A 27665-nucleotide genomic window follows, 5' to 3' on the forward strand; every position below is an offset into this window, starting at 1 on the left:
TCCGCTGAGCCTTTAAACCTCCGATGGAAGCATCGGTGGCAGCCGAGCAGCTCAGCATTTCAGATCCCACCCTCCTTGCTGTGGGTTGTAATACTCTCTCCCTCTCTTCCCAGAAATACCCCATTGTCTGGCAGGGTCTGCTGGCTCTCAAGAACGACACAGCAGCCGTGCAGCTGCACTTTGTGTCCGGGAACAACGTCCTGGCTCACCGCTCGCTGCCGGCGCCCGAGGGAGGGCCCCCCCTGCGCATCGCGCAGCGCATGCGGCTCGAGGCCTCCCAGCTCGAGGGCGTCGCACGCAGGATGATGGTGAGGGCCAGGGCTGGGCAGGGAGGCAGTTTGGGAGTCTCAGAGCTTGGCTGGGCTCACCAGCTGCAGGGCTGGAAAGCACCAGGGCTCCCCAAAACCTGGGTTTCTGTCATGTGTGCTCCGCAGGGAATGGGCGCAGCCCCAAGCTGCCCAAGGAGCATTTGGACACTGCTGTCAGGGATGCACAGGGAGGGATTGTTGGGATCCTGTGCATGGCCTGGAGTTGGACTTGATGATCCCTGTGGATTCCTTCCAATCCAGGAGATCCCTGTGATTCTGTTTTGGGATCCTGGTGTTCACACTGATTCCTTCAACCCAGGGAGTGTGACACGGATTTCAGATGATGAGCAATAGCTCTTACACTGCACTTGTGGAAGAGGCAGTGAGAGCTGGGAAACCTTTAAGTTGCCCTGAGCCCAGGGACAAACTCCTGATGCCTTCAGTGTGTCTGAGTAGGGTGGGAAGGGGAGTTCAGGTGGCCATGAAATCCATTTTTAGTCTTTTCCACCTTGGCTGAGCTCTCAGCAAGTGTTGAAATCACAGAATCCCAGACTGGTTTGGGTTGGAGGGGCCTTAAAGCCCATCCCACCCCCTACCATGGGCAGGGACACCTTCCACTATCCGAGGTTGCTCCAGGCCCTATCCAGCCTGGCCCTGACCTTAGAGACTTCTGGGGCAGCCACCGCTTCTCTGGGGTACAAATTGTAACATCAAGGAGTTTAAAGTGAGGGTTTTCCCCCGTGGATAGTGGATGGATGGCTGGAAAAGATCCCCTCATGCAGCATTTTCCTGAGCCTGTCCTTCCCCTGCAGGTGGAGAGCGATTACTGCCTGCTGCTGGCCCTGCCCTGCGGCCGGGACCAGGAGGACGTGGTCAGTCAGACCGAGTCGCTCAAGGCCGCCTTCATCAGCTACCTGCAGGCCAAGCAGGCTGCAGGCATCATCAACGTCCCCAACCCCGGCTCCAACCAGGTATGGGCATGGCACAGAGCCCTGCAGTGCCACAGGGGACACCAAACCAGGCCCTAATGGCACAGGCAGCTCAGGCTTCTGCTGGATCTGCCTGGGGTTATTGGTCAAACAACCCCCACATTTCCATCACCCATCAAAGACATGGATGGGATCCATAAATTTTTCATGGGATCCATAAATTTTTCGTGGGATCAATATAATCATTGATGGAATCGATGAAAGCAACCCCAAAGCCAAAAAAAATCCCAAATGTATGTTTGGTGTGTTCCCAGTTCATTGTCTCAGGCTGAAAAGCATTTCCCAAATGCATTTCTCAGCTCTTTTATCTCTGAAGTAGAGTCCTGGTTTATTCCCCATATCCTGATTGTTCCAGGACAGCTGATGTTTTCTTGCAGAATGCATTTGGTCCCATGGAGGGTTTATTCCAGGTGTGTTGCTGCACTGATTGCAGTTCAACCTGTGTGTAATTTAATTCTGGGTATGAGGAGCCCAAAATGAGCCCAGCACTCAGAGCAACCACTGAAATTATAATTAATGGGAATTTTTCTGCCTTTCCCAGCCAAATCAGCCTGTGGCGTGGAAAACTCCCCACCTGGGAAACAAAACCCATGCCTTCTTTCTTATACACGATTTAGGATGCCTTAAGCACCCAGAACATCACTGAAATGTCTCATTTTTAAACCTCTGTGGGCGTGGGTTTTCTCTGATCTGTGGTTTTTCCCTCTTTGCAGCCTGCCTACGTTCTGCAGATCTTCCCACCCTGCGAGTTCTCGGAAAGCCACCTGTCCCGCCTGGCCCCAGACCTCCTCGCCAGCATCTCCAACATCTCTCCTCACCTGATGATTGTCATCGCGTCGGTATGAGCTGTTTACCAGTTACTGACTTTTTATTATTTTAATTTTAATTTTTTTTTAATTTTTCCAAGGCCCTGCAGCAAAAAAAAAAAAAACAACAACAACAACAAAAAAAAGCCCACAAAAAAAACACACACAAAAAATTAATTTTAAAATAAAACTAATTCAAAAGAAGGAGAGAAGGTTATGAAACAAGAAATACAAGAAATATGCTGCCAGAAACCAGCCTCCTGCCCGACCGGCCTCGATCAAACCTTGGATGTTTACATGTTGCTTTAGCTTATGGACAACTGATGCACTCAGCAGGTGGACTGGGCTTGGGTTCCCATGCCTCCTTTTTGGGGAAAAAAACACACAAAAAAAAAAAAAAAAAAAAAAAAAAAGAGAAAAGGATGGCTTATTTTTTTTAACAAAAAAAAAAGGAAAAAATTAAAAAAGAACCTGAACTGCCTTTGCACTAAATTAGTGACTCGGACTTTGCACAGTTGGAGACGCTGTGACGTTCTGGATGTCTTGACACACATTGACCGCGCCGTGGACGTTCCGCAGGGACTCTGCTGAGATTTGTGGGTCAAGGAGCATTTCACAGTCATTTTTTATTTTATTGGTTGTTTCGTTGGGTTTTTTGTTGGTTTTTTTTTTCCTTCTTTTGGGGTTGTTTATTTTTGGGGGGTGTATTTTTTCCGGATGTGAACCTTCCTCTTCCTCCACCTGCCCCTGCTGCAGCCGTCTTCTCTTCATCTGGGATGTACAGTTTACACTGAAAAACAAGAGAATACAAAACAAACAACAAAACAAAAGGGAGAGCTTTTTTCCTTCCTGGTGGGATATGCAGAACTCAGTGGGTGTGTGTATATATAAATATATATATAATATATATAAATATATATAATACTGACTTTAAAAAAAAAAATCAAATCCCCACAACATACATTTTTTTTTAATCTGTGCCAAAAATGTGTTTTCAGAGAAAAAAAATCTTATTTTCATACTCAGACTTTGTATTGTCACTCATTTGTAAGTGCGCTTCATTTAAACATCCCCTCGTCTCATCAGCTGTGGAAGTGTTATACACTTGTACAAAGACTCTGCCCCGGCCCCCCTCGCCTCCCCTAACACTTAATTAATTTATGGAACTTGGTTTTTTTTTTTTTTTTTTTTTGGTTTATTTTTTTTTTCTCAGCGCAGTTTTGTTTTGTGTGTCCATTGGATTACGAACTTTATTAAAAAATACAAAACACGTCGGCGCCCCGACCTCGTCCCTCGGCGTGGGGAGGGGGAGCAGGGAAGGGGAGTTTGGGGCTGCCAGGGAGGGGTCACCCACCTCTCCCTCAAAAACAACCGGGAAAAAAAGGTCATTTCATCGCCCCAAACCCAATTCCTCTTGATTTTCCCTCTCCGTCTCATAAATACTTGTGAAAACTGAAATCGCGGCGTTTGCCCCCACTTTTAATCTCACCACGCACCAACTCCTCGCTGAAAATTATCCCTGGATTACTGATATTCGTCATACTTGGAAATGTAAGAGCCAGACTTGATGTTTTTCACTGCTTTTCCACCCAAATCCCTGCCAGGTGCAAGTGGGAAGCCTAATCAAGGCTGGTGTAAATGGGTTAAAATCATGCAGGTGTGGTAACAAAGGAGTTTTAGGACAGAATTTGGGGAGTGGCCTCCAGAACCAGGGGAGACCCTCCCCCTGCACCCCCAGGCTGAGGGTGGGGGGAGGACCAGAGCCTGTTTTGGGGTAAAACCAGGACAAAAAGGGGCAGCTGGTGGCCCAGGATGGAGCTGGGTGTGGGGAGCCAGGCCAGGGACACCCCACAGCGACCCCCAAGTCCCACTGGGGAGGTCAGGATGGGACCTTGGACTCCTCCCTTTCCCCGGGGAGGGGGGAGACAGGTGGGACCGATGGACAGACCCCGGACATGGATGGGGCTTGGACAGATGGACACGAGGATTACCGGGGCAGAGGGAAAGGGTCTGACCCTGCTGGTTTGTGAGTGGTGCCTTTGAGGTAAAAAGGGGCATTTTTGGGGTGTTGTGCAAGGGCTGGGGGGGCTGGAGGGCACTGCCTGTGTGTCCAGCCAGGTGTGAACTGTCTGTGTGTCCAGGTGTCCGTGCACTGTCCATCCACCCAGCTGGGCCTGGACCTGCCCGTCCATCCAGGCCCATCCCCTTCACCCACCCATCCCATGGATCTGTCAGATGGAGAGAACAGGGGAGTGTCCAGCTGGACACACGGACATTGGAATCCAGCTGGACACTCGGACATTGAACATCCAGATGGACACACAGGCTTGGACCGACAGACAGATGGATGAATAGATGGGCAGACGTCCAAAAGGATAAATTTCCTTCTAGGCAGTTGGACAGACACCTGCCCAGCCAGACACCTTTCTCCTCCATCCATGAGCATAAATGCCCCAAAAATGCACTTTTCACCCCAAGGCCCCTCTCCAAAAAGCAGCGATTTCACACCCCTGCCCCGCCCCCCTCACACCCCCCTCACACCCCTGCCCTGCCACCCACAGCCCCGTGTCCGTCTGTCCGGGCCCATCCCTGTGTCCATCTCCAGCCCAGGCTCTGAGGAGGGGGAAAGGCTCCGGCCCCATCCGACCCCAAACCCACGGACAGAGGGAATGGGGCGGGGGGGGGCGGGGCGGGGCGGGGGTGTGAGGGGGGCGGGGCAGGGGTGTGAAATCGCTGCTTTTTGCAGCGGGGCCTTTGGGATGAAAAGTGCATTTTTGGGACATTTATGCTCATGGATGGAGAGGGAAGGTGTCTGCCTGGGCAGGTGTCTGTCCAGCTGTCTGGTTGCATGTACAATGTCCAGCCAGACATACAATGTCCGACTGTCCAGCTGCACGCCCAATGTCCGTGTGTCCAGCTGGACGTACAGTGTCCAGATGGATGGACAGATGGACTGGCAGCTGGACACACTCATAGCCGTGGGGACGGATGGACCTGGAGCTGGACAGACCAACAGGAGCACGTTCAGCTGGGAATGGGGATGGTGGAGCTGTCAGATGGACAGAAGAACAGGGGAGTGTCCAGCTGGACAGATGGACATTGTACGTAGAGCTGGACAATTGGACATTGTACGTCCAGTTGGACAGATGGACATTGTACGTACAGCTGGACAATTGGACATTGTATGTACAGCTGGACAATTGGACATTGTATGTACCGTTGGACAGATGGACATTGTACATCCAGTTGGACAGATGGTCATTGTACGTACAGCTGGACAATTGGACATTGTATGTCCAGTTGGACACATGGACATCGTACGTCCAGTTGGACACATGGACATTGTACGTCCAGTTGGACAGATGGTCATTGTACGTCCAGCTGGACAGTGAACATCCAGTTGGACAGACACTTTCTCCCTCCATCCATGAGCATAAATGTCCCAAAAATGCACTTTTCGCCCCAAAGGCCCCGCTCCAAAAAGCAGCGATTTCACACCCCTGCCCCGCCCCCCTCACACCCCCGCCCCGCCCCCGCCCCGCCCCATTCCCTCTGTCCGTGGGTTTGGGGTCGGGATGGGGCCGGAGCCTTTCCCCCTCCTCAGAGCCTGGGCTGGAGATGGACACAGGGATGGGCCCGGACAGACGGACACGGGGCTGTGGGGGCAGGGCAGGGGTGTGAGGGGGTGTGAGGGGGGCGGGGCAGGGGTGTGAAATCGCTGCTTTTTGGAGAGGGGCCTTGGGGTGAAAAGTGCATTTTTGGGGCATTTATGCTCATGGGTGGAGGAGAAAGGTGTCTGTACAACGTCCATGTGTCCAGCTGGACGTACAACTCTCTGTCTGACTGGACATGCAATGGTCCCTCTGTCTGGCTGTGAATGTAGCCAGCCATGTGTCCATCCACAGAAGTGTCCATGTGTCCAGCTGCACATGTCCCTGCCTGTGTCTGCCTGTCAACCCATCCCACTGTCCAGCCATTTCCAGTGAATTTCCAGCACCAACAGCCCTGTCCATGCGCCTGTCCTGAATCCTCCAACCCCTCCCAGGCTGGGGAGCAGGGACGAGGACAGACGGACACATGGATGGACAGACACATGTCCAGGTGTCCAACTGGATGTGAAACGGTGTCCAGCCCGAAGGTGTCCATGTGTGCCTGCCACTGTCCAGCCATCCACGGAGCTTTCCGCGTGTCCAGCTGTCCCTGCAGCCACCTCTGTGTCCGTCTGTCCCGGCTGGACACGCCCCCGTCATTGTGTCCGTGCGTCTCCCTTCCCCCCATGCCCTGGGGAGCTGGGGGCTCTGAGGGGACAGAGCAGGGGGGGTGTCCAGCTGGACACACGGACAGGGGCAGCTGCACGTACAGCTCCAGGGCCTGGGGGTCCCTTGTGGGTGGGCCCAGCTGAGCCCCAGACCCCAGGTGGGGCAGGACAGGCTCCCACCCTCCACCTCCATCAGCAGCACCTTTTTTCTTCTCTTTACCCCCAACCAGGGGCGGCTCCCCTGCCTCCACACCCCTCCCTCAGTGGGGGTCAGCATGGGAGGGGCTTTTGGGGCTTTATCCCAAAAATCCCCATCTGCTGGTCTGGGTGGGGTTGGAAACCTGAAACCACCGTTTATATCCTTTATCACCTCATCGACCCCTGCTATCCATCCACATCACACTCTCAGCAGTCACTGGAGTATTTCAGTCCCTCCCACTGGGCTCCAGCTCTGCAGGAACCCCAAAACATCCCCTGGGTGGGGGTGAAGCCGCAGCCGCCTCCCCGAGCACCAACCCTTACAAAATACTGCATTTTATTCCATCTCTTTCCTTCCAGAAATACACTTTTTACACCATTTCCGAGCTGTCTCTTAAATAAAGGCTGGGCGGGGGCGGGGTCACTCGGGGGCCGGGGCCGGCCCCTCGGCCGGGGGGGCCGGGGCAGCGGCCGGGGGCGGCTCGGGGCCGTCGCGGGGGCGGAACAGGAGCTCCCCGGCGGGGATGACCTGCTCTGCCGGCCAGCCCGCCGCGCCGTAGGGCTGGTAGAAGTCGGGCTCCGCCTGGAACATGACGAGCGCCTGGGCCGTGTGGATGCGCACGTGTTGCGCCAGGCTGCTGGCGTCCAGGAACTTCTCCCCGCAGGAATCGCAGGCGTAAAGGATCTGCGTGTTGGGGTCTGCCGAGGGGAAGAGAGAAACACACACACACCAAAATGGGCGAGGCGCTGGGGTGGTGGGATGGTGTAGGAAATAGATTTGTAGAAAATTCTACAAATCTGCATTCAAATTCTACAGGATGGGAGCTGGCGGCCGGTGCCGGGTGTTCCCAGAGGTGCTGGGGTGGTGGGATGGGAGGAGCCAGCCCGGTCGGTATTCCCGGTATTCCTCACCTGCCTCCTGCACCTGCTTCACCGCTTTGGTGATCTCAGCTTTAAGTGCTTCGGTCTCATCTGCTGTCACTGCGGCTGCCACGGGCACCACTGCAGGAACAGGGGGGGACAGGGACATTGTGGGGACAGGGACATTAGGGGGGACAGGGACATTAGGGGGGACAGGGACACATTAGGGGGCCCAGCTGGGCAGGAATTCCCCCCTGGCCATGGATCCTGCCCAGTGCTGAGGTTGGGAGTGGCTCCAGTGGGATGTGAGGCTGCCCAGACTCAGGTGCTGTGCCCTTGGATAAATCTCCAGCACCTTTGGGGGCTCCAGGACCTCCAAGCTGCACCCTATGGAAAAACCCCAAACTGCCCCCCTACAAATGAATCTCCCTTTTGGGCTGACTCTTGGGCCCTTCAAACTGCACCTCATGGATAAACCTCCCTTTCAGGACCACCCCAAGGCACCCAAGCTGCTCCCCAGGGTTAAGTTTCCCCTCTGGAAGGGCTCCAGGGATCCCCTAAGCTGCCCCTCACAGAAAAATCTCATTTTCAGGGTGTCTCTTGGAACCCCAAGCTGCTCCCTGGAGATCTAGCCCCCTTTCAGTCCTGGAAAGCCCAAGCTGCATCCCTTGGACAATTTCCCATCTAGGGTGGCTCCTAAGACCTCTAAATTTCACCTCCATAAATTAACTTAATCTTTGTGACAGTTCCAGGCCCCTCCAACTGCTCCCCACAGATAAGTTTTCCTTTTGGGGTGGCTCATGGAACACCCAAGCTCCTCTCCAGGGATAAAATTTCTCTTTTGGGATAGCATCTGGGACCTCCAAGCTGCACCTTTTTTTCAGGACACCTCCAAGACCCCCAGGCTGCATTGCCATGGGTAAATTTCCCTTTGGGATGCCTCCTGAGTCCTCTAAGCTGAACTCCCATTAATGAATCTCCCTCTGGGGACAACTCTGGGACCAGCCAGCTGCTCCCTATGGATAAGGTTCCATTTCAGGACAACACCAGGACCTCCCAGCTGCACCCCACCACTCTGGATGGCTCCCAAGCTGCCCCCCAGGGATGAACTCCCTTTGGGAACCCCATGGGCCCCCAGCTCACCCGTGAGCTGCGTGACAGCGGTGGCAGCCAGCGCCTCGGTGGCCAATGTCACCATGTCATCGGACGCCACTGTAACGATGTTGACCTCATCACCCTCCTCGGGCTCCAGGATTTTGATGCCAGCCTTGCCCTGGTGCACGGTCTTCACGTGGGAGCGCAGGTTGTCCACGCGGTTGAAGCCACGCCCGCACTTGTCACACAGGAATGGCTTCTCCCCTGGGAGGGGACAGGGAATGGGGGTGGGTGAGGGGGCTGATGCCCAGGGGTGGTGCAGGGCTCTGGGAGGTACCCACCTGTGTGGATGATGATGTGCTTGGACAAGTCACCCACGTTGACGAAGGCTTTGTTGCAGACGGTGCATTTGTGGGGCCGGATGTTGTCGTGGTGACGGATGTGGTTGGCCAGCTGGCTCGACTGGACGAACCTTGGGGAATGAGACCGCAGTCACCACAATCCCTGGTATCACCCTGGCACCTCCACCCTCCCTCCAGAGAACAGCAAGTGGAGGTGCCCCGATATTCCACCAGCACTGAGGTGCCCCTCCCGGCATTCCCAAAGGGAATCCTCACCTCTTCCCACAGCGCTCGCACACGTAGGGCTTCTCCCCGGTGTGCTGGCGCACGTGGGCGATGAGGGAGCTCGCCTGGGTGAAGGCTTTCCCGCAGATCAAGCACTGGCACGGCTTCTCTCCTGGGGAAGCACAGGAGGAGGTGGGTGGGGAGCACGAGGGGCAGGAGAAGGCTCGGGGGGCAGGAGGGCTCCGTACCGGTGTGGATGCGGACGTGGCGCTGCAGCGCGCCGGGGTCGGCGAACTGGCGTTGGCAGTGCACGCACACGTACGGCTTCTCCCCGCTGTGGATCCGCAGGTGCCGCTTCAGGTTACCTGGGAGCAGGGCAGGCTGAAGGACACCGGATCCTCCTCCCCCTTCTCCTCCTTCCCAGAGCCCCAGAAGCTCCCTTGGGAAAGCCTGGTGCTGTTCAGGGAGCAGGGACTGCGCAGGGATCAAGGGGAGTTGGCTGCACCCTGTCTGGGATCGGGCAGTAACGTGGAAGTGGAGACAGCCAGGACAAGCACCCAGTGCTTGAGGGGATTAAAAGACTCCACTGGGATCATTCCAACCCTCTGGCTCTGCAGCAGGCTGAGAGAAGATGGGAGGAGACATCCCCATCTCCAACATTTGGATGAGGATCTCCTTTCCAGGGCGTGGCTCCATGGGGAAAACCAGGAATTCATGCAGCACAACCACAGCACCGTAAAGCCGGGATGAAATCCTTCCTCTGGCTCTGATCCAGCCATGGAATACTCCCTGCTTCCCCCAGACCATCCAAGTCCTGTCACTCAGCTCCTCAGCCCCCCTCCCCTGTGTTACCTGACGTGGTGAACTGCTTCCCGCACTCCCGGCACTTCAGGGGCCCATCTGCGATGTGGATCTTCAGGTGAGCCTTCAAATTCCCCACCTGGGGATGGAGAATGGGATGGAGAGAGCCCCAAACCACCTCATCTTCCTTTGGAGCAACCCGAATCCTTGTGGATCCCTTCTGGAGTGGCCTCTAGGACCTCCAAGCTTCACCCCATGGACAAACCACTCTTTTCCAAGCTCCAAGACCCTCAAGCTGCATCCCATGGATAATCCACCCTTTCAGGACTGCTGAGACCCCCAGCTACACCTCATGGATACACCACCATCCCAGGACCACTCTGGGAACCCCAAACTGCATCCCATGGATAATCCACCCTTTCAGGACTGCTCTGGGAACCCTAAATATACCTCATGGACACACCACCATCCCAGGACCACTCTGGGAACCCCAGACTGCATCTCATGGACAAATCTCCCTTTCCAGGACCACGCTGGCCCAGCTTTCCCGCTCCCCAGCACACCTGGTTGAACTTCTTGTCGCAGTGGGGACACTTGTGCTCCTTGTCGGTGTCGTGCGTCTCCAGGTGCCGCATCTTGGACGTGGGGTCGGAGAAGGAGCGCCCGCAGTAGTCGCACTGGTAGGGCTTCTCCCCGCTGTGCACCAGCTGGTGCCGCTTCAGGTTGCCCGAGGTGGTGAAGAGCTTGCCGCAGTCCTCGCAGCGGTAGCGGGCCTCGCCCGTGTGCCGCTTCTTGTGCAGGTTCAGCAGGCTGATGAGCCGGTAGCTCTTCCCGCACTCCTCGCAGCCGTACGGCTTCAGCGGGCTGGGATGAGGGGGGAATGTCACACCCAGCACCGGGGTCTCACTGCCCCCAGTCTGAGTGTCAGCCCCAGCCAGACCCAGGAATCATGGAATGCTTGGGTTGGGAGGGACCTCCAAGCTCATCTTGTTCCACCAGACCCCACCAGCCACTAGATCAGGTTGTTCCAAGCCCCATCCAACCCTGAACACTTCCAGGGATGGAGTCCATGAAACAAAAATTTGGACAATGCTCTCAGCCACAGGATGGGATTCTGATGGTGTCTGTGCAGGGCCAGGAGCTGGACTTGATCCCTGTGGATCCCTTCCAAGTCAGGAATATTCTGTGACTTTGACAGATACAGAAAGACAAATCTCCTCCCAGATACCCCAACACACCAGTGGATTTCCAAAGGATTCGACCATTCCCAGCAAACCTCACATTTTCCAGGTGTCTCTCCCTGGCTCCACCCGTACCTGTGTGTCTTCTCATGGGCCTTGCAGGCAGCTGGGTCGGAGAAGGCCTTGTTGCACTCCCTGCACGAGAAGGGCTTCTCTCCGGTGTGGATCCGGATGTGCCGCTTGAAGTTCCCGGTGTGGGTGAACTCCTTCCCACAGTCCTAGGGATGGAGGGACAGGCACTGTCACCCCTCTGTCCCCAAGGCACCCAGTGGCACCTGGAGCTCTGCCCAGGAGCCCAGCTGGCCTCACCTCACACTTGTGTGTGACGGAGCCGTAGGCCTTGGACTCAGTGCGGTCGCTGTAGGTGCCGGAGCGCAGCAGGCGCGGCTCCCCCGAGTTCTCCTGCCCCGAATCCGTGCTTCCCGACTCGTTATCCTCAGCATTTTCCCCATTCTCTAGCTGGGGAGGCTCCTCCTTGGGGATTTTACCCTCATCTTCCTCCTCCACTATCATCTCCCCCTCTTCCTCCTTCCTTTCCAGCTTCATCTCTGCAGGATGGTAGAAAATGGGGGTGCTCAAATTTGGGAGTGGCAGCAGAGGCACAAATCCACCTGTATTTCCTAACTTAAGGAGACTGGGATTAGACATCCTCTGTCCCCAGAGAAATCAAAGAAACATCTGAGTTGGAAGGGAAGTGAAAGCTCATCCATCACCACCTTTGCCTGGAACCACTTTGAATTTGCAGGTGATTAGCCCTAAATTCCCAAAGCCTGTGCAGGCAGAGGAGAATTTCCCAACTCTCCTCACTATGCTCCAAGACAACTGCTCCCAGAGGATCCATCCCTCACAAAACTCACACAATGAATTCCACAGATAAGGAGGGCTCAAGCCCTGCCCAGCTTTGTCCCAGCCCCGCTCACCTTCAAGGCTGCCGCTGCCCACGGCGCTCTCTGACGGCTGCGGGAGCCCGGGAACGTCGGCCTTGGGATCCTCCTGGATGGCAGCGCCTGTCCCTGCGAGCGCTGCAGTGTCAGGACAGGGTGTGCTGGGGGTGACAGCAGGAGCCAGGCTGTCACCCCTCGCTGGCTCACCTTCCTGGCCAGCTGGCTGCTCCGCAGGCACCTCAGGCTGTGCCACAGCCTCTGACTTCTCCTCCTTCCCCTCGCTGTTGGGAGCAGCTGCTTTGGCTTTGTCAGGCTCCCCCAGAGCTTCTGCCACCACCGACGTCTTGTTATCAGCTGGGACCTTGTCAGCTTCTGTGAGGGAACAGGAGAAGCCATCGAGCTGCTGCTGCCAGCAGGATTCCCAAATCCCACAAAATTCACAGAAGCAGCAATTTTTCAACTGCTGGTGATGCCCAAGAGGATCAAACCCCGTCCAGGTGCACCAGATGCACCCCAACTGGGTTTGCAAGGTGGCCAAGGAGCATAAGTGGATAAATTTTGGCCAGCATGAGGCACAAGTAGGTAAATCTTGACTTTGCCTGGGTGAGGGGAAGCCAGGAGGGTACGTACCAATCTCGGGGGGCTGCTGGGGATTTTCTGGGGGCACAGAGAGAGATTTGAGTGCGTTGCAAGCACTGACGATCTCCTGCATCTGCAGGAAACCTGCCACGGCCAGCACATCCTCCACGTTGTCAGGGCTCAGGCTCAGCTTAGCCGTGTACATGAACTCCAGAACCTGGCCCAGGCCTGCAGGAGAGGTCACACAACCAGAAATGAGCCTTCAACTCCTCACTGCTTCATTCTGAAACGCTCAACATAACAAGCTGAAGAGCCTCCCTCGAAGCCTGAGCACAGAATTGTGTTGTTTATGGAGCTGGGGGGTTATTGGCGATGATTAGGATGAGTATAGAGATTAGGAGGAATAGTAGGTAAGTGAAAAAATTTGTAATGTAAGGGTCTGAGGCTATATATCATGTTGTGAATTGTAGGATGGACCATGACATGAATAGTGCAATGGGGAAGAAGGTAAGAGACCAGAAGTCTATTTTTAGGCTGATGGGGATTTTGAAGCTTATGATGAACTTTCATTCCCAGAAGGAGATGAGGCTTTCTGTTCCAGAGTAGATGTAAATTGTTATTGGGATTAGGCTGATTAAAAAAGAAGTTTTGACTGTGCTTATGATTGTGCTGGGGGTGTTTTTGAGGTTGTTGGATAGAAGAAGGAATAGGATGGGGGTGGAGAGAGTTACTAGGGTTAAGAGTATGAAAACAAAAAGCCCAGGCCTACCTGCAGCATTGCTGATGTCCAGGTGCACCACGTCCTTCTGGTCCACGAAGAGCATGCGGAAGTAGTCGCTGCAGGCGGCCAGCACGGCCTTGTGGGCCTTGAAGTCGATGCCGTCCACCACGAAGGTGCAGTCGCAGAGCAGCCCCAGCTGCCGCTGCTGGTTCAGCTGCTCCAGCACCTGCTGGCTGTGCTGAGGGAAATCCATGGCTGTGGGAGGGAGAAAACACCACAGGGCTGGAGGTGAGCTGTGTGGTGAAACCACTGAAGGGGTCGTGGAGGAGGAGAGATCACAAAACACGACCTGAGTGCCCTCGTGGTTAAAAAATGGCCCAAAAAGGTGAATTTCAGCTCCTCTCCTGGCTAAATCAAACCCCAAACCCTCTCCTAGAACAGCCACGACTCCAACACAGGGCTAGAAGGAGTTGATGGAACAGCCACAATGGTTTTAGCAACCATGACAATATTCAGAACGCAGCTGTTGCTCCTCAGCTGGTCCAAGCAGCGAGCAGGAGCCTTGTCACCTCTGCAGACACAAGTGCCATCGTCCCTCCTCTGTGTCACAGCTCCTGCCAAGGCCACAGCACGGGAGTGACCATCCAAACCTTCCAGCTCCTGCTCTTCCAGCTGCTCATGTCACGATTCTGAGGAATTTTTATGTTTTATTATGTGTCTGGAGGGAGTTCTCCACGCCTGGAGCACAGCTCTGCCTAAGGAATGCTGCAAATTGCTGGAAACATGGCAAAACCCCAGCTTTCCAGCAGGTCCTTGTCAGCAAAGTGCCACACTGTGGATTTCCTCCTGAGCTGCATCCGTAGGGTGAATGAAGGGCTTTCACTTGGCTTTGTCTTCCAGCAATGATTCCGGTGCTGAAGGGATTGTTTCAAGGGATTGGCAAGGAGGGGGGAGAAAGGAAACAAGGGACTATCCAGTTATTGTTCATGCAGGAAGTCCCCAAAGCTCTGGACGCTGGAGCAGGAAGGTCACAGCTGGGGAAACACTCCTGGATTCCATGCTCGGTGTCTCTGAAAGCTTCCAGCCCATGGAAGTTGTTTTTCCACTTCATCACCTCTTAAATCAGGAGTTTCCAGTCAGGAAGAAGGGAGAGGTTTGGATCCACAACACCAGGCACCCCCAGCTCCTGTTCCTTCCAGCGATCAGTGGTCAGAGGGAGCCTCCTCCTGTCAGCTGCGGGTGCCAGCAACACTGAGGGAAGGATCTTCCTCCCAGGGATTCACTCAGCTTCCACAGGCATTCCCTTCCAGTGGGGATGAGAGGCCAGGACCTCTCTGACAGCGTTGGATCACGCACAGAGAGAGGAAGTTCCACTCCATTTTGTTGCTGCACTGATCTCCCTGCCCTGGCTTTCCCCCAGCCCTCCAAACTCGCCCAGCCTGTCCCAAAATACATCCTTGACAGCCAGAAAAAAAACAGTACTTGGGTCAAGATACTGCACAGCATGGCCCAGTGTGGTTTGCAAAGCTCTGGGGAAATGGGGGAGCATTTTCCCTGCAGGGTAAACAAGGCTGTGTTCTGTGCTCACAGACCTGAGGAATCCTGACAGTTCCATGCACTGAAAGGGTATTTTGGGGAATTTGTGGGAGGCACTTTGCATCTGAACGATGATTTTTAACGTTCCAGGATTGGACTTGTCTCAGCTTTGCTCCCCAGCTTTGAGAAGGAAGTAAAAATCCAGGAAACTCAACTCCTTCCCAAAAAACCTTCCTATTTTCTGTGGTGCCCCCTGTAATGCTCTCTACACCCACACCCAGCAGCCAATGTCACCTTTACCCACTAAAACACCTGACTCTGAGGTTTAACAATCCCAAACACCTGGACCCAACCCTCAGGAGTGGTGCCTGAGCTCACCTCTGTGCTGCAGGGAGCAGAGATACCCAGAGGATCGAGGGCCAGAGGGTTGAGTCTGTCCTCCAGAGATTTCCCCTTTCCAGGTGTTCAGGTCAGTCTCTACGCAGCCATCCTGGGAAAAATGGGGTGGAAAAACTCAATTTTAAACCTCCACTCTTGGGTGCTGAAGGTGCAAAATCCCTGATGCAGGACTGGGCATCCTCTGATTTCCTCTCAGGGGAGACAATTCCCCTCCTGACCTCCCCCCGACGAGGTTGTTGAGTCTCTCATTATCCAATTAATCATGCAGAAGTTCATTATGAGCCCACCCACGCCCTCCACACAGATAAATACAGCAGCTGCAGTCCCAGGGAGCTTCCCACGCCAGCTCTGCTAAGCACTCTCACTAATTAGCAACATTACCTCTCCCCTTCCCTGCCACGTGAACACCTACCTCCTACCTATTAAAACACCCCAAACCTCCCTGACTTGGAAAAAGCAGTGAGTTAAACACTGCCTTTCCAGGCTGTCAGCAGCCAGCCATCCATGCTGGGAGGATGAAAGGGAAGAGGGGGTTTGTTTCCTACCCACCGTCATCTCCCGCCTCGTGCGTCAGCTCGGGGAACAGCGCGGCCCCAACCCTCGCTGCCTCTGCCCACAGGGCTCTGTCCTCATTTCCAGCAACAGATCCTGCAACGGTTTTCGTGAAAAAAGTCAAGTCTGGAGCTGATCTGAGCACAGCAGCTCCATAGCACAATAATAATACAGATCGTGGAACAGGGAAGGGCTGCAGAGCTTGTGGAAGGCGAGCTGTGAGAGGGGAAATGATCATAAAGGGGAAAAAAAGTGGTGAAAATGAAAAAAAATGAGAAAGACAAGAGGAGAAGGACATCCTGGACCCCCCACAGGGAACAGAGATCCTGAGGACACCTTGGTTATTTGGATTTCAGGCTTATGGGTGTGCTGGTGCTGCTCGGTACACCAGGACATCACCTGAGCCTGAGATCTGCCCTGAAACCCCTCCTGTGTCTGCAGTGCCCAGGGATGACCAGCCCTTGTCTCCCTGGGGAAAAACACCCTTTGGAATGCTGGCTGAGCGCTGAAAACTAAGGAAATGCGTCTGGTCCAGGAAATGTGTCACCCGTGCCGGCCCGCAGAGGGCACGGACAGCCAGGAGGGGCTGTCACCTCTCCAGGACGGGGGAAAATCGCGTTTTTCCTTGTGGTTTCCCCGTCCCTGAGGTGCAGGGATGTGGCTGGCGCTGGCTCGGGGCTGTGACCCCCATTCCCCAACATCGCGAGGATCTCTGGGTGGCCCGAGGGGACGGTGATGCCCCAAGCCCGGGGGACACACGGCTTCGTCCATGGCCTGGCCCCGAGTCACCTCACGGCTGGGGGGGTGACACAGCGGACAGGGACACCCCGGGCAGGGGGGCGGCCAGGAGCCCCTCCGTGCCCTTACGACAACCACGAGCCCCCTGCTCCCCTCACGACATCCAGAAGCCCCATTCCCCTCACGACAGCCCCCGCTGCCCCTCACGACAGCCACCAACCCCCATTCCCCTCATGACAACCAGGACCCCCCGCTCCCCTCGCAGCAGCCAACAAGCCCTGGCGATATCCCGCAGCCCCTCGTTCCTACCGCGACAACCCCCCGTTCCCCCCACGACGGCCGGCAGCACCCCGTTTCCCAGGGCCCGCCAACAGGACCGCCCCCCCGCCCCCCACCCCAGCGAACCGGGAACCGCGCACCGGGGTGACCCCAGCGGCTCCGTTACCCCACAGGCAGCGAGCCAGGCCGCAGCTTACTCCCCTCCCAGCGCCCGTGTCCTACTCAGCCCTCTCCCCAGCCCCTCCAGCGCTCTCCCGGGGCCCCCGTGCCGCACCTGCCATGCCGGGCCCGGCGGGGCCTCACCCGCGGCCCGCGGCCCTCACCGTGACACCGAGCAGACAAAGGGCGCCGCCATCTTGGCGCCGGGCGGAAGCGGCGTCGCCCCGGCCCGCCCAGCGGCGGTGGCGTCACTGCGCGTGCGCGGCTGGGCAGGGTCACCTTCCCGCCCCTTCCCGCCGCAGAGGCGCCGCCATGACAGTGGGGGGTGGTGCTGAGCGGCTCAGAGCAGCCATGAGGGGCCATGAGGGACAGAGGGGACCATGAGGGACAGAGGGGACCATGAGGGGCCCAGAGGGGTGTCCAGAGGAGCCATGAGGGACCATGAGGGACAGAGGGGGGCCATGAGGGACAGAGGGGGGCCATGAGGGGCTGAGGGGAGCCATGAGGGACAGAGGGGGGCCATGAGGGACAGAGAGGGGCCATGAGGGGCCAAGGGGAGCCATGAGGGGCCATGTGAGAAAGAGGGGGGCCATGAAGGACCAAGGGGAGCCATGAGGGGCCAAGGGAGGCCAAGCGCAGCTGTGAGGCTTGAAGGTCCCAGTGCCAGCGCTGCCACCATGTTCTTCACTAGCCGTGTTGCCAGCCACCACATCACCTCTGCTTAAACACCCCCGAGGTGGTGAATCCACTGCTGTCCCAGTGCCTGACCACCCACCATGAAGGAATTCACCGTATATCTAACATAAACCTCCCTTGCCACAACTTGATGTCGTTCCTCTTTTCCTGTCACTTGTTCTCTTGGCTCCATCCTTCTGTCAGGAAGAAGGTTCCCTGTTGTTGGAAATAATACAAATTTCCTAACTAATTTTTAATTTGTTGTTTTAATTCATTGTGAGCAGCACCCACTTTTGGCCAGTACTAGTTTAAGTTTCTACAAAGACTCTTGTTACTCAGATCATTATTCACCCAAACCTTAAGTTTGTTAAAACTAACCCTGACAAGCTTCAGTAAAGCCAAAAGTGTTCGAAGGTTGGATGTCTTACATCTTAAATTTATGGTCCTTCAAGGACATTGGAGTAACCAGAAAATACAGAGGACATTAAGGCCTGGAAAGCTGGAGAAGATGATAAAAGGACTATAGAAATCAATAACCAATAGAGGACAGCATGCTAATTAATTAAGAGAATTATGTGACCTAGAACCAATGAACATTAATTTATTTGTTTGCTTAAAATGTATAAATAAGTGAAAAAGTTTTGTATGGGCTACAAGGGTACCTCGATCCTCTTGTCCCGATCACTGAAAAAGAGTTTAAACACGCCCCAAAAACCTGGGTTTTTCCCCAGCTTTCCTGCCACGAACCAGCTGCTGTGGGGTGTGTTTGGGGCCGGGCTGAGCCCTCTGCTCACCTCCCCTGTCCCAAAGCGATTCGGGCAGAAATAGGGAAAGAGGGGAGCCATGAGGGGAGCCATGAGGGGAGCCATGAGGGGCCATGAGGGGAGCCATGAGGGGAGCCATGAGGAGAGCCATGAGGGGAGCCATGAGGGGCCAAGGGGAGCCATGAGGGGCCAAGGGGAGCCATGAGGGGAGCCATGAGGGGAGCCATGAGGGGAGCCATGAGGGGCCAAGGGGAGCCATGAGGGGAGCCATGAGGGGCCATGAGGGGTGCTGCTGTGGGGTGTGTTTGGGGCCGGGCTGAGCCGGCCCTTCGTCCTCTGCTCACCTCCCCTGTCTCAAAGCCATTCGGGCAGAAAACAGGGCAGAAATAGGGCGGTTTTCCCATTTCCCTCCGCCTGTCTCCGCACCTCCCTGGGCCAAGGCCGCTAGATGGCAGCCAGCGACCGCCGCTGGGCCCCGGGCTGGCTTCGGGCCGGAGCCGCCGCGTCCCTGCCCGGGGCCCGACGGGCGCTGCCCTCCCCGGCTGCCCGAGCCTTCACCACCTCAGCCATCATCGCTTTCAGCCCTTTTTGCCGCAGGGGGATTGCCCTGAGCGCCGTGCCTGGGCCGCTGCCAGGCTGCTGCAGGCAGTCACGGGCGGAGCAGCAACACGAGCCGGGCTGTGTAGCCATAAACAGGCGCTGCTGCCCCAGCGGGCGCCTCGCTGTTGTGGGTACACACAGGGACACAGAGCCAGGCCCTTCCTCCCTCAGAACGAGCCCTTCCTCGCCCAGAACGAGCCCTTCCTCCCTCAGAACGAGCCCTTGGCTCTGGGGCCGGCATCCCGGCCTTGGGGCATCCCCAGGGTGCTGGGTGAGGGTGGGCGAGGGGAGGAGGAGGAGGAGGAGGGTTTGGTGCCCTTCCAGGTGGGTCGGCAGCCGGACAGCTGAGGGAATGGCTCTGAAATAGAGCTTCGGGGAAGAGATGAGTCACTCCAGGCTGGAAATAAACAGGGCAGCGGGCGCCCGAGCGGCTCCTGGTGCGGGTTTTTGTGGGGATGGCGGAATATCCCTTACCGAGACACCCCTCGGGTCAGAACCCGCGCCCCTTTTTGAGGGTAAAGCATCAGGGAAACGTCAAAAAACAGAGAAGGCGGCAGTCGGACGTTCTCAATAATTTATCCCAAGCTCTATATACAAAGACAAGCTCTGGCAGAGGGTTGGGAAGGGAACCTGGCTCCCGGCAGGATTCTTGGCACGCTGGATCTCCCCCCTCAACACGCGCCAGCTAAAAATTGCCGGAGCTGGGACTCCCCTCCGGAATTTCTCCGGTGGGTGACGGGATGCGTTCAGCACAGGTCTGACCCCACTCTGGAGGGAGCCTTCCCATTCCCTACCCCACATCCCACCTCCTTCCCAAATCACCCATTTAATTAGCGAGGGAGGGAAAGGAGAGGGGGGGAAAGGAGCCCCCCGACCCCTCAGATCTTGATCTCAGTCCGGAAGGTTTGCTGGACGTGCTCGGAGTGCTTGGCCGGCCGGCGCTGAGCCCGGATGGTCAACATCCCATTGTCCCCCAGCGAGGATGACACGGATGTGGGGTCCACATCTTCGGGCAGCTGGCACTTGTGGGTGAAGGTGTTCATGACAGTGCCATCCGTGGCCAACTGGGAGAAAAAAATGGGTGAAAAGAGGCGATTTTGGGGTGCAAATGGAATGGGGACTCATTATTCCCCATTATTAATTAATGGTGAATTAAACCCTCCTGGGGTTGTGGCCGCAGCTGTTTGGGAATTGGGTGGGAGCTGGGGAGTCCCCACACCCCCAGTGAGGATTTTGGGGTCCCCCGCTTTGGGGGTGAGCAGGGAAGGGGGGGAGCACTCACCTTCTCGGCGTGCACCTCGATCTGGTTGTTGGAGGTGGTGACGATGATGTCCTCGGGCGCGAAGTCGCTGACGTCCACCGTGAACTGATAGGTGTTCCCCAGGGTCTTCACCACGCCCGTGTTACCGGGGCGAGCTGCTGGGCAGGGTTTGGGGGGGTCACAGCCACGGCTTGCCCAGGATCCCCCCCAAATGCCTCCCGGGTGCGCCCCAAACTCACCTGGGAACCCCAAAGTCTCTCCGTGGGGCCGGACAAAGCTCCCGAAAAGCTCCATGGTGCCGGCGGGCGAGGGTTTCACCTTCAGCCGCCGCTTGCCCCCACCCGCGACCCCCAGCTCCCGCCGGGGGGATGAGCGGAACCCCCTTCCTCGCTCTCCTGCCGGCGAAGGCGACGCCGGATCGGTTATTTCGGGATATTTCGACTTGACGAGCTTTTTAAAGCCTCGTTAAGGCTCCCGGCCGCCTGCCAGACCTCTCGTAAAACCGGCTAAATTTAGGTCTTGCGCCGGAGACGGTGGAAATTTTTCCCCTCTCCGTTCCCCCCCCCCAGCTCAACGCCATGGAATGCGATGCCTATTATTAAGGAATAATCATGATAATTAATTAAAATACTTATTAAATCCTCCCCGCCGCGGGATGTACGTTGGGACTGGGAGCTGGAGGGTGGCGGAGGGGGGAGGAAACCCGGCTCGCTCCGGCCCGAGCGGGTCCGTCGGATTCGTCAAGGTCGTTTTTAATGAGCTCGTTTGCAAACTCAGTCGGGCAGCGGAGGCCGAGGCGGGAGGACGGGTCAGGGGTGCTACAAAAAAGGGGGTGCGGTCCACCTGAAACGTCCCCGGGATGGAGCGCCCTGTCCCCAGGGGGCTGCGGGGGGAGAAGGAGGAGGAGGAGGAGGTGGAGAGGGTGCTGGTGTCGGAGCACAGCTGGAGACCCTGCCCCACCGCGCGGAGAAGGGTCCGAGGTGAGCCCCCCACCCAAAAAGGGGGATTCTGGGGGCGGGGGGTTTTTGGGGGGTCAGCACCCTGTTCCCCCCTCGCAGGGTGCTTGGAGTGGGTGAAGCGGCAGCTGTTCCGCGTCGGGGAGGATTGGTACTTCCTCTTCATCCTGGGGGTGCTCATGGCCACCATCAGCTTCGCCATGGACATCATCATCACCAGGCTCTACGCGGGTAAACGAGGGGCGCCCCGGGGGCTTTTAGGGGCTCACCGAGTATACGGGGGGTCTTTCGGGGGGTGCAGCTCCTCTCCCGACATCTCTCCTCCAGCCCACACGTGGCTGTACCGAGAGATCGGAGACATCGGGGTGCTCAAGTACCTCTCGTGGACCCTGTTCCCCACGGCACTGGCCGCCTTCTCCACCGGCTTCTCCCAGAGCATCACCCCGCACTCCGGAGGTGAGCCAGCTGCACCTCGACCTCGCTGACTCCCTAAAACGCCCCCCTGCTAATGGGGGACCCCAAAAATTTGGATCCTGCCCCCCCCCCTCCCGCCACCTCCAGGCTCCGGCATCCCGGAGCTGAAGACCATTCTGATGGGCGTGGTGCTGGAGGACTACCTGGCCATCCAGAACTTCGGAGCCAAGGTGGTGGGGCTGACCTGCACCCTGACGTGCGGCAGCACCGTTTTCCTTGGCAAAGTGGTGAGGGATCCCCTTCTGAACCCCAAAATCCCCGGTGGCTTCAGCTGGTGCCGGGGTGGGGGGGCCTCTCAGCACTGTGCTCCCCCAGGGTCCCTATGTCCACCTCTCCGCCATGGCCGCAGCCTATCTGGGGAAGATGAGGACCACGGTCACGAGGGAATATGAGGTGGGGGTGCCACCACCCAAAATAATGAACGGAGGGGTTTGATTTTATCCCCAAAAAGTTGGGGTTGTGCCTAATCCCCCCCCCGCCCCCGCCTTACAGAACAAGATCAAGCAGCACGAGATGCTGGTGGCAGCTCAAGCCGTCGGGGTGGCCACAGTCTTTGGGGCGCCCATCAGCGGTGAGGACCCCCCTAATCCAACCCTGGGCACCCCTAAACCTCGCCCTGATCCCTTTCCCCGTTTTTCCAGGGGTGCTTTTCAGCATCGAGGTGATGTCCCCCCACTTTGCCGTGCGGGATTACTGGCGCGGCTTCTTCGCCGCCACCTGTGGCGCCTTCATGTTTCGGCTCCTGGCCGTGTTCAACAGCGAGCAAGGCAAGGCAGGGCGGGCAGGATGTGCCCCCTCTTCCCCTTTACCCTCCCCGGGACACTTTTGGGGTGCTCACCCCCAAACCCACATCCTCATTCCTGTCCCTCCTGCCAGAAACCATCGCTGCTGTTTTTAAGAGTGACCTCAAGATTGATTTTCCCTTTGACCTCCTGGAGACCTTCTTTTTCCTGATTTTGGGGTACGGAGGGTCTGGTTTTGGGGTGCTCTCTGTGCTCTGCCTGTGCCCTACCTGCCCTCTCCTCACAGGACCATCTGTGGGATCGTGGCCTGTGCCTATCTCTTCTGCCAGCGCTGGATGATGGTGGCCGTCAAGAGGAACCGGCTGACAGCCAAGCTCTTGGCCACTGAGTCCGTACTGGGCGTCCGTCCATCTGTCTGTCTGCACCCTGTACCCGCTGTGTCCCTGTGTCCGTGCCGTGCAGGCGCTGTGTGTCCCTGTGTCCTTCCCATCCACCCTGGGTGTCCCTGTGTCCCCTCCCCCCCACCGTCCACCCACTCTGAGTGTCCGTATGTCCACCCTGTGCACCCTGGCCATCCATGCATCCACCCCATGCACCCTGAGTGTCCCTGTGTCCCCTCCCTGCACCCCAAGTGTCCCTCCATCTACCCTGAGTGGCCATGTGTCCACCCTGTGCATCCATCTGTCCCCCCTACCGACCCTGGATGCCCCAACATCCCCCCATGCACCCTGCCCACTAACCCCATTCACCCTGGGTGTCCCTGGGTCCCTCCCATATGTCTGTCTGTCCATCCCCGCACACCCAGCCCCCGTGTCCCCCTGCAGCAAACCCGTGTACACGGTGCTGGCCGTGCTGCTCCTCGCCTCCATCACCTTCCCGCCCGGGCTGGGGCAGTTCATGGCCTCCAGGGTGAGTGGGGGCACTCGGGGCTCTCTGGGGACCCCAAAACCTCCCAGCGGTGGCTCAGGGGGTGTCCATTTGTCCATCTGTCCAGCTCACCATGAAGGAATATCTCATCTCCCTCTTTGACAACCGCACGTGGGGCTTGCTGGCTGCCAACGCCTCAGGGGTGGCCAAGCCTGGGGGGCTCTGGCAGGAGTGGGACCATCCCTCTGCCACCATCTACGGCACCTTGACCTTCTTCCTGCTCATGAAGGTAACCATGGCCCCCCAGTCTCTGGGTGTGCCCCCCAACACGGTGTCCCCGTGGGGTCACACTCCTGTGTCCCCCCAGTTCTGGATGCTGATCCTGGCCACCACCCTGCCCCTGCCAGCTGGGTACTTCATGCCCATCTTCATCTATGGTGAGTTGGGGGCTGGGTGGGGACAGCCAGGCTGGGGGGGGGACACGGGAGGCACAGCCAGACCAAGGGGGGACATGGTGGGGACAGCCAGCCCAGGGGAGGAATACAGGGGGTTCATTCAGCCCTTGGAGTGGGATCCTGGGGGGGTACCCAGCCCTGGAGGGGGGTACAGGGGAGGCATGCAGCTCTGGGATGGCTGCAGGAGGGTGGTCACCTCTACCTCCACCTTTCTGGGGGGGGCTGCTGGGGTCTCCCCACCTTCCCTCCTGCCCCAATTTTAGGAGCAGCCATCGGGCGCCTGATGGGGGAGGTGGTGGCCCTGCTTTTCCCAAGGGGTCTCCATTCAGAAGGACCCCCACGGCTCATTATTCCTGCTGGCTACGCCCTGGCTGGTGAGTCTGCGGGTGGGGGAGACACCCCCACGGGCAGGGGGACACCCCCACGGGCAGGGAACACCCCCACGGGCAAGGGACACCCCCACGGGCAAGGGACACCCACCCTTATCCCCTGACCCTGCTCCCCGCCAGGCGCAGCCGCGTTCGCGGGCTCGGTGACCCACGCGGTGTCCACGGCCCTGCTGGTGTGCGAGGCCACCGGGCACCTGGGCCACCTCCTGCCCACCGTGCTGGCCGTGCTGGTGGCCAATGCCATCAGCCAGAAGAACCAACCGTCCTTCTACGACGCCGGCATCATTGTCAAGAAGCTGCCCTACCTGCCCCCCATTCGCAGCCGGCACATCGCGTAAGCCCCCGCCCCAAACCCCATGTTTTGGGGACATTCTCCAGGAAACGATGGAAATTTGGGGGGTTTTGTGCTCACCAGCTCCTACCGAGTGGTGGTGGAGGAGTTCATGGAGCGCCGGGTGGTGGCCTTGGCCAAGGGGGACGGGTTCCAGGAGGTGCTGGTGGCCTTGGATGCCTCTGCTGATGCCGAGTACCCCGTGGTGGAGAGCACAGGTGGGATGTGGGACCTGGGGGGCCACTGTCACCATGGGAGGTGGCCAGCGAGTCCCTGGCCCTGTGGTGGCCCTTCTGTGTCTCCTCATGCTGTCTCCATGGTGTCCCCCCAGTGTCCACTTGATATTCCCCTGCCATCTCCATGCCTTGCCCACGCTGTCCCTATGGGGTGCCCCTGCAGTGTCCCTATACTGCTCTTATGGTGTCCTTTGTTATTCCCAGGCTGTCCTGTTCCCATTGGTGTCCACATCTTGTACCCTCAATATTGCCATGGTGCCACCTGAGTATTCCCATACTGTCCCCGTGGTGTCCCCATGCCATTCCCATACTGTCCCCATGGTGTCCCCATGCCATTCCCATACCGTCCCCATGGTGTCCCTGTACTGTGCCTATGCTGCCCCCATGCTATTCACTCAATATTCCCATTCTGTCTCCATGGTGTCCCTGTGGGGTGTTCCCTCGATATTCCCATACTGTCCCCATACCACCACCCTACTGTCCCCATGGGATGTGCCCTTGGGTGTCCCCAGTACCTCCCTGTTATTCCCATACTGCTCCCTTGGTGTCCCCCTGCTACTCCCACACTGTCCCCATACTGTCCCCTCTCTCCAGGTTCCCCCACTCTGGTGGGCACCGTCAGCAGGTCCCAGCTGGTCACCTTCCTCCAGAGCCACAAGCACCCTCAGGCCCCCCAAGGGGAGAAGGTAAATGGGGTGGGGGCACCCTACCACACCCAAAAAGCTGCTTTTCCATCCCAAAATTAACATGTCACCTTCCTCAAGCTGGCCACCGTGGGGACACTTGGGGATGACTGCACCATCGAGCCCATCATGCTCCAGTTCTCTCCATGGACCTCCCTGCACCAGGTCTGGGGGCGTGAAACGTGTCCTGGGAGCCCCCCCAGGTCTGTGTCACACTGAGGGGACACAGCGAGGGTGGCTTTGTCCCCACGTGTCCCTGTTGTCCCTTTCCCAGGCCTATCACCTCTTCCAGCTGCTGAAGCTGCAGCGAGTCTTTGTCACCCGCTCTGGGGAGCTGGTGGGAGCCGTGAGCAGGGCAGAGGTGAAAAGGGGAAAAAGGGGGCAGGAAAGGGGGAAGGAAAGGGGGAAGGAAAGCGGGGAGAAGGGGGTGAAAGGAGCGGGGAAGGTGGGGGCAGAGCCCCTGTCCCACCCTCTCTGTCCCCTTCCAGCTGCGGAGAGCAATCGAGGACCTCGCCAACCCCAAGTGATGACATTTTGGGACCACAGGGGACCCTCCCCACCGATGTCCCCATGAAAAGAGGGGGAGTCCTGACTCCCCTGGCAGTGTGGGGGTCTGGGCTGGGGGCATCGGTTGTGCATTAAACCATCGACCCATCAGTGCTTCCTCCCCCTCCTCCTCCTCCTCCTCTTTCTCCAGCCCTGCTGGTTTCTTCTGGTGGGGGTCACCCCCTCCTAAACCCAAGAACAACATTTAAAACCACCCAAATCACCCCAAAACTGCCCAGGACGTGCACTGAAGTGCCCCAGTCTCTGTGACACCTCCTGTGCCCCCCTACTAAAGTTATCAGCACATAATTATCCTCATTTTAATTACTGCAATTAATCAGTGACCCCGAAATCCAGGGGGAATGGGGGCCCGAGTTCCCCCAGCTCTTCGGTGTCCCTGGACTGGAGCACAGCGGGTTTGGGCGGCGCATCGGGCGCTAACAAAGCCGTAATTAAGCCTGAGGGGTTAATTGGGCGCGGCGGGGCAGGTTGGGCAGGGCGGGCATGCCCGGGCCCGGCGCAGGATGGGTGAAGCGGGGTCAGCGCCAGGGAGACACCCCAAAAGTGGGGCAGGAGCTGGGCTGGGCTCCGGGCTGGGCGCTGGGAGCGGGGCTGGGCTGCGGCACTCACGGGAGGAGCGAGGGGAGCAGGGGAAGGGTCCGCAGCCCCCCGATCGCCCGGGGCGGGGTGGGTGGGTGGTCAGCGGGCAGCAGCACCCCCAGCCGTGCCCGTCGCCCCAAAAGCCCCGCTGTCGCCGTGCCTCAGTTTCCCCGTGGCTTCCCCAGCCCGTGGGCTCCTTGCCCGGCCCCGCCCTGGCACACAGGCGACCGGGGGGTGCCAGGGCCAGCCCAGGGTGTCCCCCCCGATCCGGCCCAGCCCGGGGTGTCCCCCCCTATCCGGCCCCTCCCGGGCGCCGCCGGACTTTGAGCCGCGATCGACGCCGGCGCCGGGGCTGAGCCCGACAGACTCGTGACACCCACGGGTCAAAGTGCCCCCAAACGGGGTGAAAATCCCCCAAACCCGCGGCTTTCGCAGCGCGATGTTGGTCCGCCCTCACCTCCCACCCGTCCCTTATTATGGTTTGGGGCAGAAAAAAATGTCAAACCCGTTTTTTTCCGGCGTTTTCCTACCCAGTCATTTGCAGGCTCCGGGCAGCCGGCGCGGCCGGGCTTTGGCTTCGGGGAGCGGCGGGGGATGAAAAGGCCAAATTCCTCCTGGGTTTTGCTGGGGAAAGGGGCCCCGGATGGGAAACACTCCCGGAGCTCTGTGAAACCCCTTAAAATCCCTGATAACCCCCGAAAAACTGTAAGCCCCTTTAAAAACCCTCTTTAACTTATTTAAACCCCCTTAAAAATCCTCTTTAACTCATTTAAACCCCCATTAAAACCCCTAAACCCTCTCACTTTTAAAACCCCTTTAACCCCCCAAAATCCCTAAATAAATCCCTTAAAAAACATTAAGCCTCCCTAAAAAATAACTTAAAACCCCTTTAAAGCCCCCAACGTCCTTACAAACCCTGATAACTCCTTAAAAAACCTTAAAATGCCTAAAAACCCCCAAAACTTTAAACCTCCTTAACTCCCCCTTAATGCCCCCCAAAACCTTTAAAAACCCTTAAAACACCTTAGGAAAACCCTTTAAAACCCTTTTACAATCCTTTAAATGCCCTTAAAACCCATAAAATATAGGGGAAACCCCCTCTCTTTGTCCCCCAA

At 57.4% G+C, this 27665-nt stretch overlaps 4 protein-coding genes across 10 annotated transcripts in view; 2 read left to right on the plus strand and 2 right to left on the minus strand.

The window, feature by feature from the left end:
- Positions 1 to 2243, plus strand: part of SPEN (spen family transcriptional repressor) — a 65308-nt gene extending 63065 nt beyond the window's left edge. For all 5 annotated transcript variants that reach the window (XM_030963641.1, XM_030963643.1, XM_030963644.1 and 2 more), the window contains 3 exons: positions 114 to 308; positions 1121 to 1279; positions 2011 to 2243. In XM_030963641.1, the coding sequence (XP_030819501.1) occupies positions 114 to 308; positions 1121 to 1279; positions 2011 to 2142 (486 nt within the window). In that variant the 3' untranslated portion in view covers positions 2143 to 2243. The remainder of the gene's footprint in view (positions 1 to 113; positions 309 to 1120; positions 1280 to 2010) is intronic.
- Positions 2244 to 6879: 4636 nt separating this feature from the next.
- ZBTB17 (zinc finger and BTB domain containing 17) lies at positions 6880 to 17218 on the minus strand. Of its 2 annotated transcripts, XM_030963655.1 has the most exons (17): positions 17086 to 17218; positions 15792 to 15890; positions 15222 to 15333; positions 13356 to 13562; positions 12638 to 12814; positions 12215 to 12379; positions 12044 to 12136; positions 11433 to 11671; positions 11199 to 11341; positions 10446 to 10746; positions 9934 to 10021; positions 9330 to 9446; positions 9133 to 9253; positions 8857 to 8987; positions 8564 to 8779; positions 7472 to 7561; positions 6880 to 7258 (listed from the first exon to the last, which is right to left on the minus strand). In XM_030963655.1, exons 2-17 carry the CDS (start codon positions 15795 to 15797, stop codon positions 6981 to 6983), a joined length of 2484 nt encoding a protein of 827 aa, XP_030819515.1. In that variant the 5' UTR covers positions 15798 to 15890; positions 17086 to 17218; the 3' UTR covers positions 6880 to 6980. The 2 variants fall into 2 exon arrangements, with proteins under 2 accessions (XP_030819515.1, XP_030819514.1); XM_030963654.1 differs by having other exon boundaries at positions 12044 to 12379.
- A 2360-nt stretch (positions 17219 to 19578) lies between these two features.
- On the minus strand, positions 19579 to 27114 carry HSPB7 (heat shock protein family B (small) member 7). 2 transcript variants are annotated; one of them, XM_030963700.1, is made up of 4 exons: positions 27081 to 27114; positions 20510 to 20665; positions 20292 to 20425; positions 19579 to 20073 (listed from the first exon to the last, which is right to left on the minus strand). In XM_030963700.1, exons 2-4 carry the CDS (start codon positions 20562 to 20564, stop codon positions 19888 to 19890), a joined length of 375 nt encoding a protein of 124 aa, XP_030819560.1. In that variant the 5' UTR covers positions 20565 to 20665; positions 27081 to 27114; the 3' UTR covers positions 19579 to 19887. The 2 variants fall into 2 exon arrangements, with proteins under 2 accessions (XP_030819560.1, XP_030819559.1); XM_030963699.1 differs by having other exon boundaries at positions 20292 to 20428.
- On the plus strand, positions 20563 to 25931 carry CLCNKA (chloride voltage-gated channel Ka). Its single transcript, XM_030964027.1, has 19 exons — positions 20563 to 20677; positions 21329 to 21457; positions 21554 to 21682; positions 21788 to 21927; positions 22016 to 22093; positions 22193 to 22271; positions 22342 to 22467; positions 22577 to 22661; positions 22730 to 22831; positions 23268 to 23352; positions 23438 to 23599; positions 23678 to 23747; positions 24029 to 24139; positions 24275 to 24488; positions 24570 to 24703; positions 25316 to 25416; positions 25486 to 25569; positions 25679 to 25765; positions 25893 to 25931. The coding sequence occupies exons 1-19, from the start codon at positions 20563 to 20565 to the stop codon at positions 25929 to 25931; spliced, it is 2070 nt and encodes a 689-aa protein (XP_030819887.1).
- Positions 27115 to 27665: the final 551 nt, after the last annotated feature.

Source organism: Camarhynchus parvulus, chromosome 21 (assembly GCF_901933205.1).
Source record: "Camarhynchus parvulus chromosome 21, STF_HiC, whole genome shotgun sequence".
NCBI lineage: Eukaryota > Metazoa > Chordata > Aves > Passeriformes > Thraupidae > Camarhynchus > Camarhynchus parvulus.

Bases quoted from the DNA above. Each gene is read 5' to 3' on its own strand.
- ZBTB17 (XM_030963654.1), bottom strand. The intron at 12,380-12,637 runs GTACGTACCCTC...GTTCCCTCACAG, and splicing joins CCAGCAGCCCCCCGAGATTG to AAGCTGACAAGGTCCCAGCT. The intron at 7,562-8,563 runs GTGAGCTGGGGG...CTGTTCCTGCAG, and splicing joins CGCTGTCACGCAGCTCACGG to TGGTGCCCGTGGCAGCCGCA.
- CLCNKA (XM_030964027.1), top strand. From the start codon at position 20,563: ATGGTGCCGGCGGGCGAGGGTTTCACCTTCAGCCGCCGCTTGCCCCCA. The intron at 23,748-24,028 runs GTGAGTTGGGGG...CCCCAATTTTAG, and splicing joins CATGCCCATCTTCATCTATG to GAGCAGCCATCGGGCGCCTG. The intron at 25,766-25,892 runs GTGAAAAGGGGA...GTCCCCTTCCAG, and splicing joins GAGCCGTGAGCAGGGCAGAG to CTGCGGAGAGCAATCGAGGA.
- HSPB7 (XM_030963699.1), bottom strand. From the start codon at position 20,564: ATGGAGCTTTTCGGGAGCTTTGTCCGGCCCCACGGAGAGACTTTGGGG. The intron at 20,429-20,509 runs GTGAGTTTGGGG...AACCCTGCCCAG, and splicing joins AGAGACTTTGGGGTTCCCAG to CAGCTCGCCCCGGTAACACG. The intron at 20,074-20,291 runs GTGAGTGCTCCC...TTTTTCTCCCAG, and splicing joins TCGAGGTGCACGCCGAGAAG to TTGGCCACGGATGGCACTGT.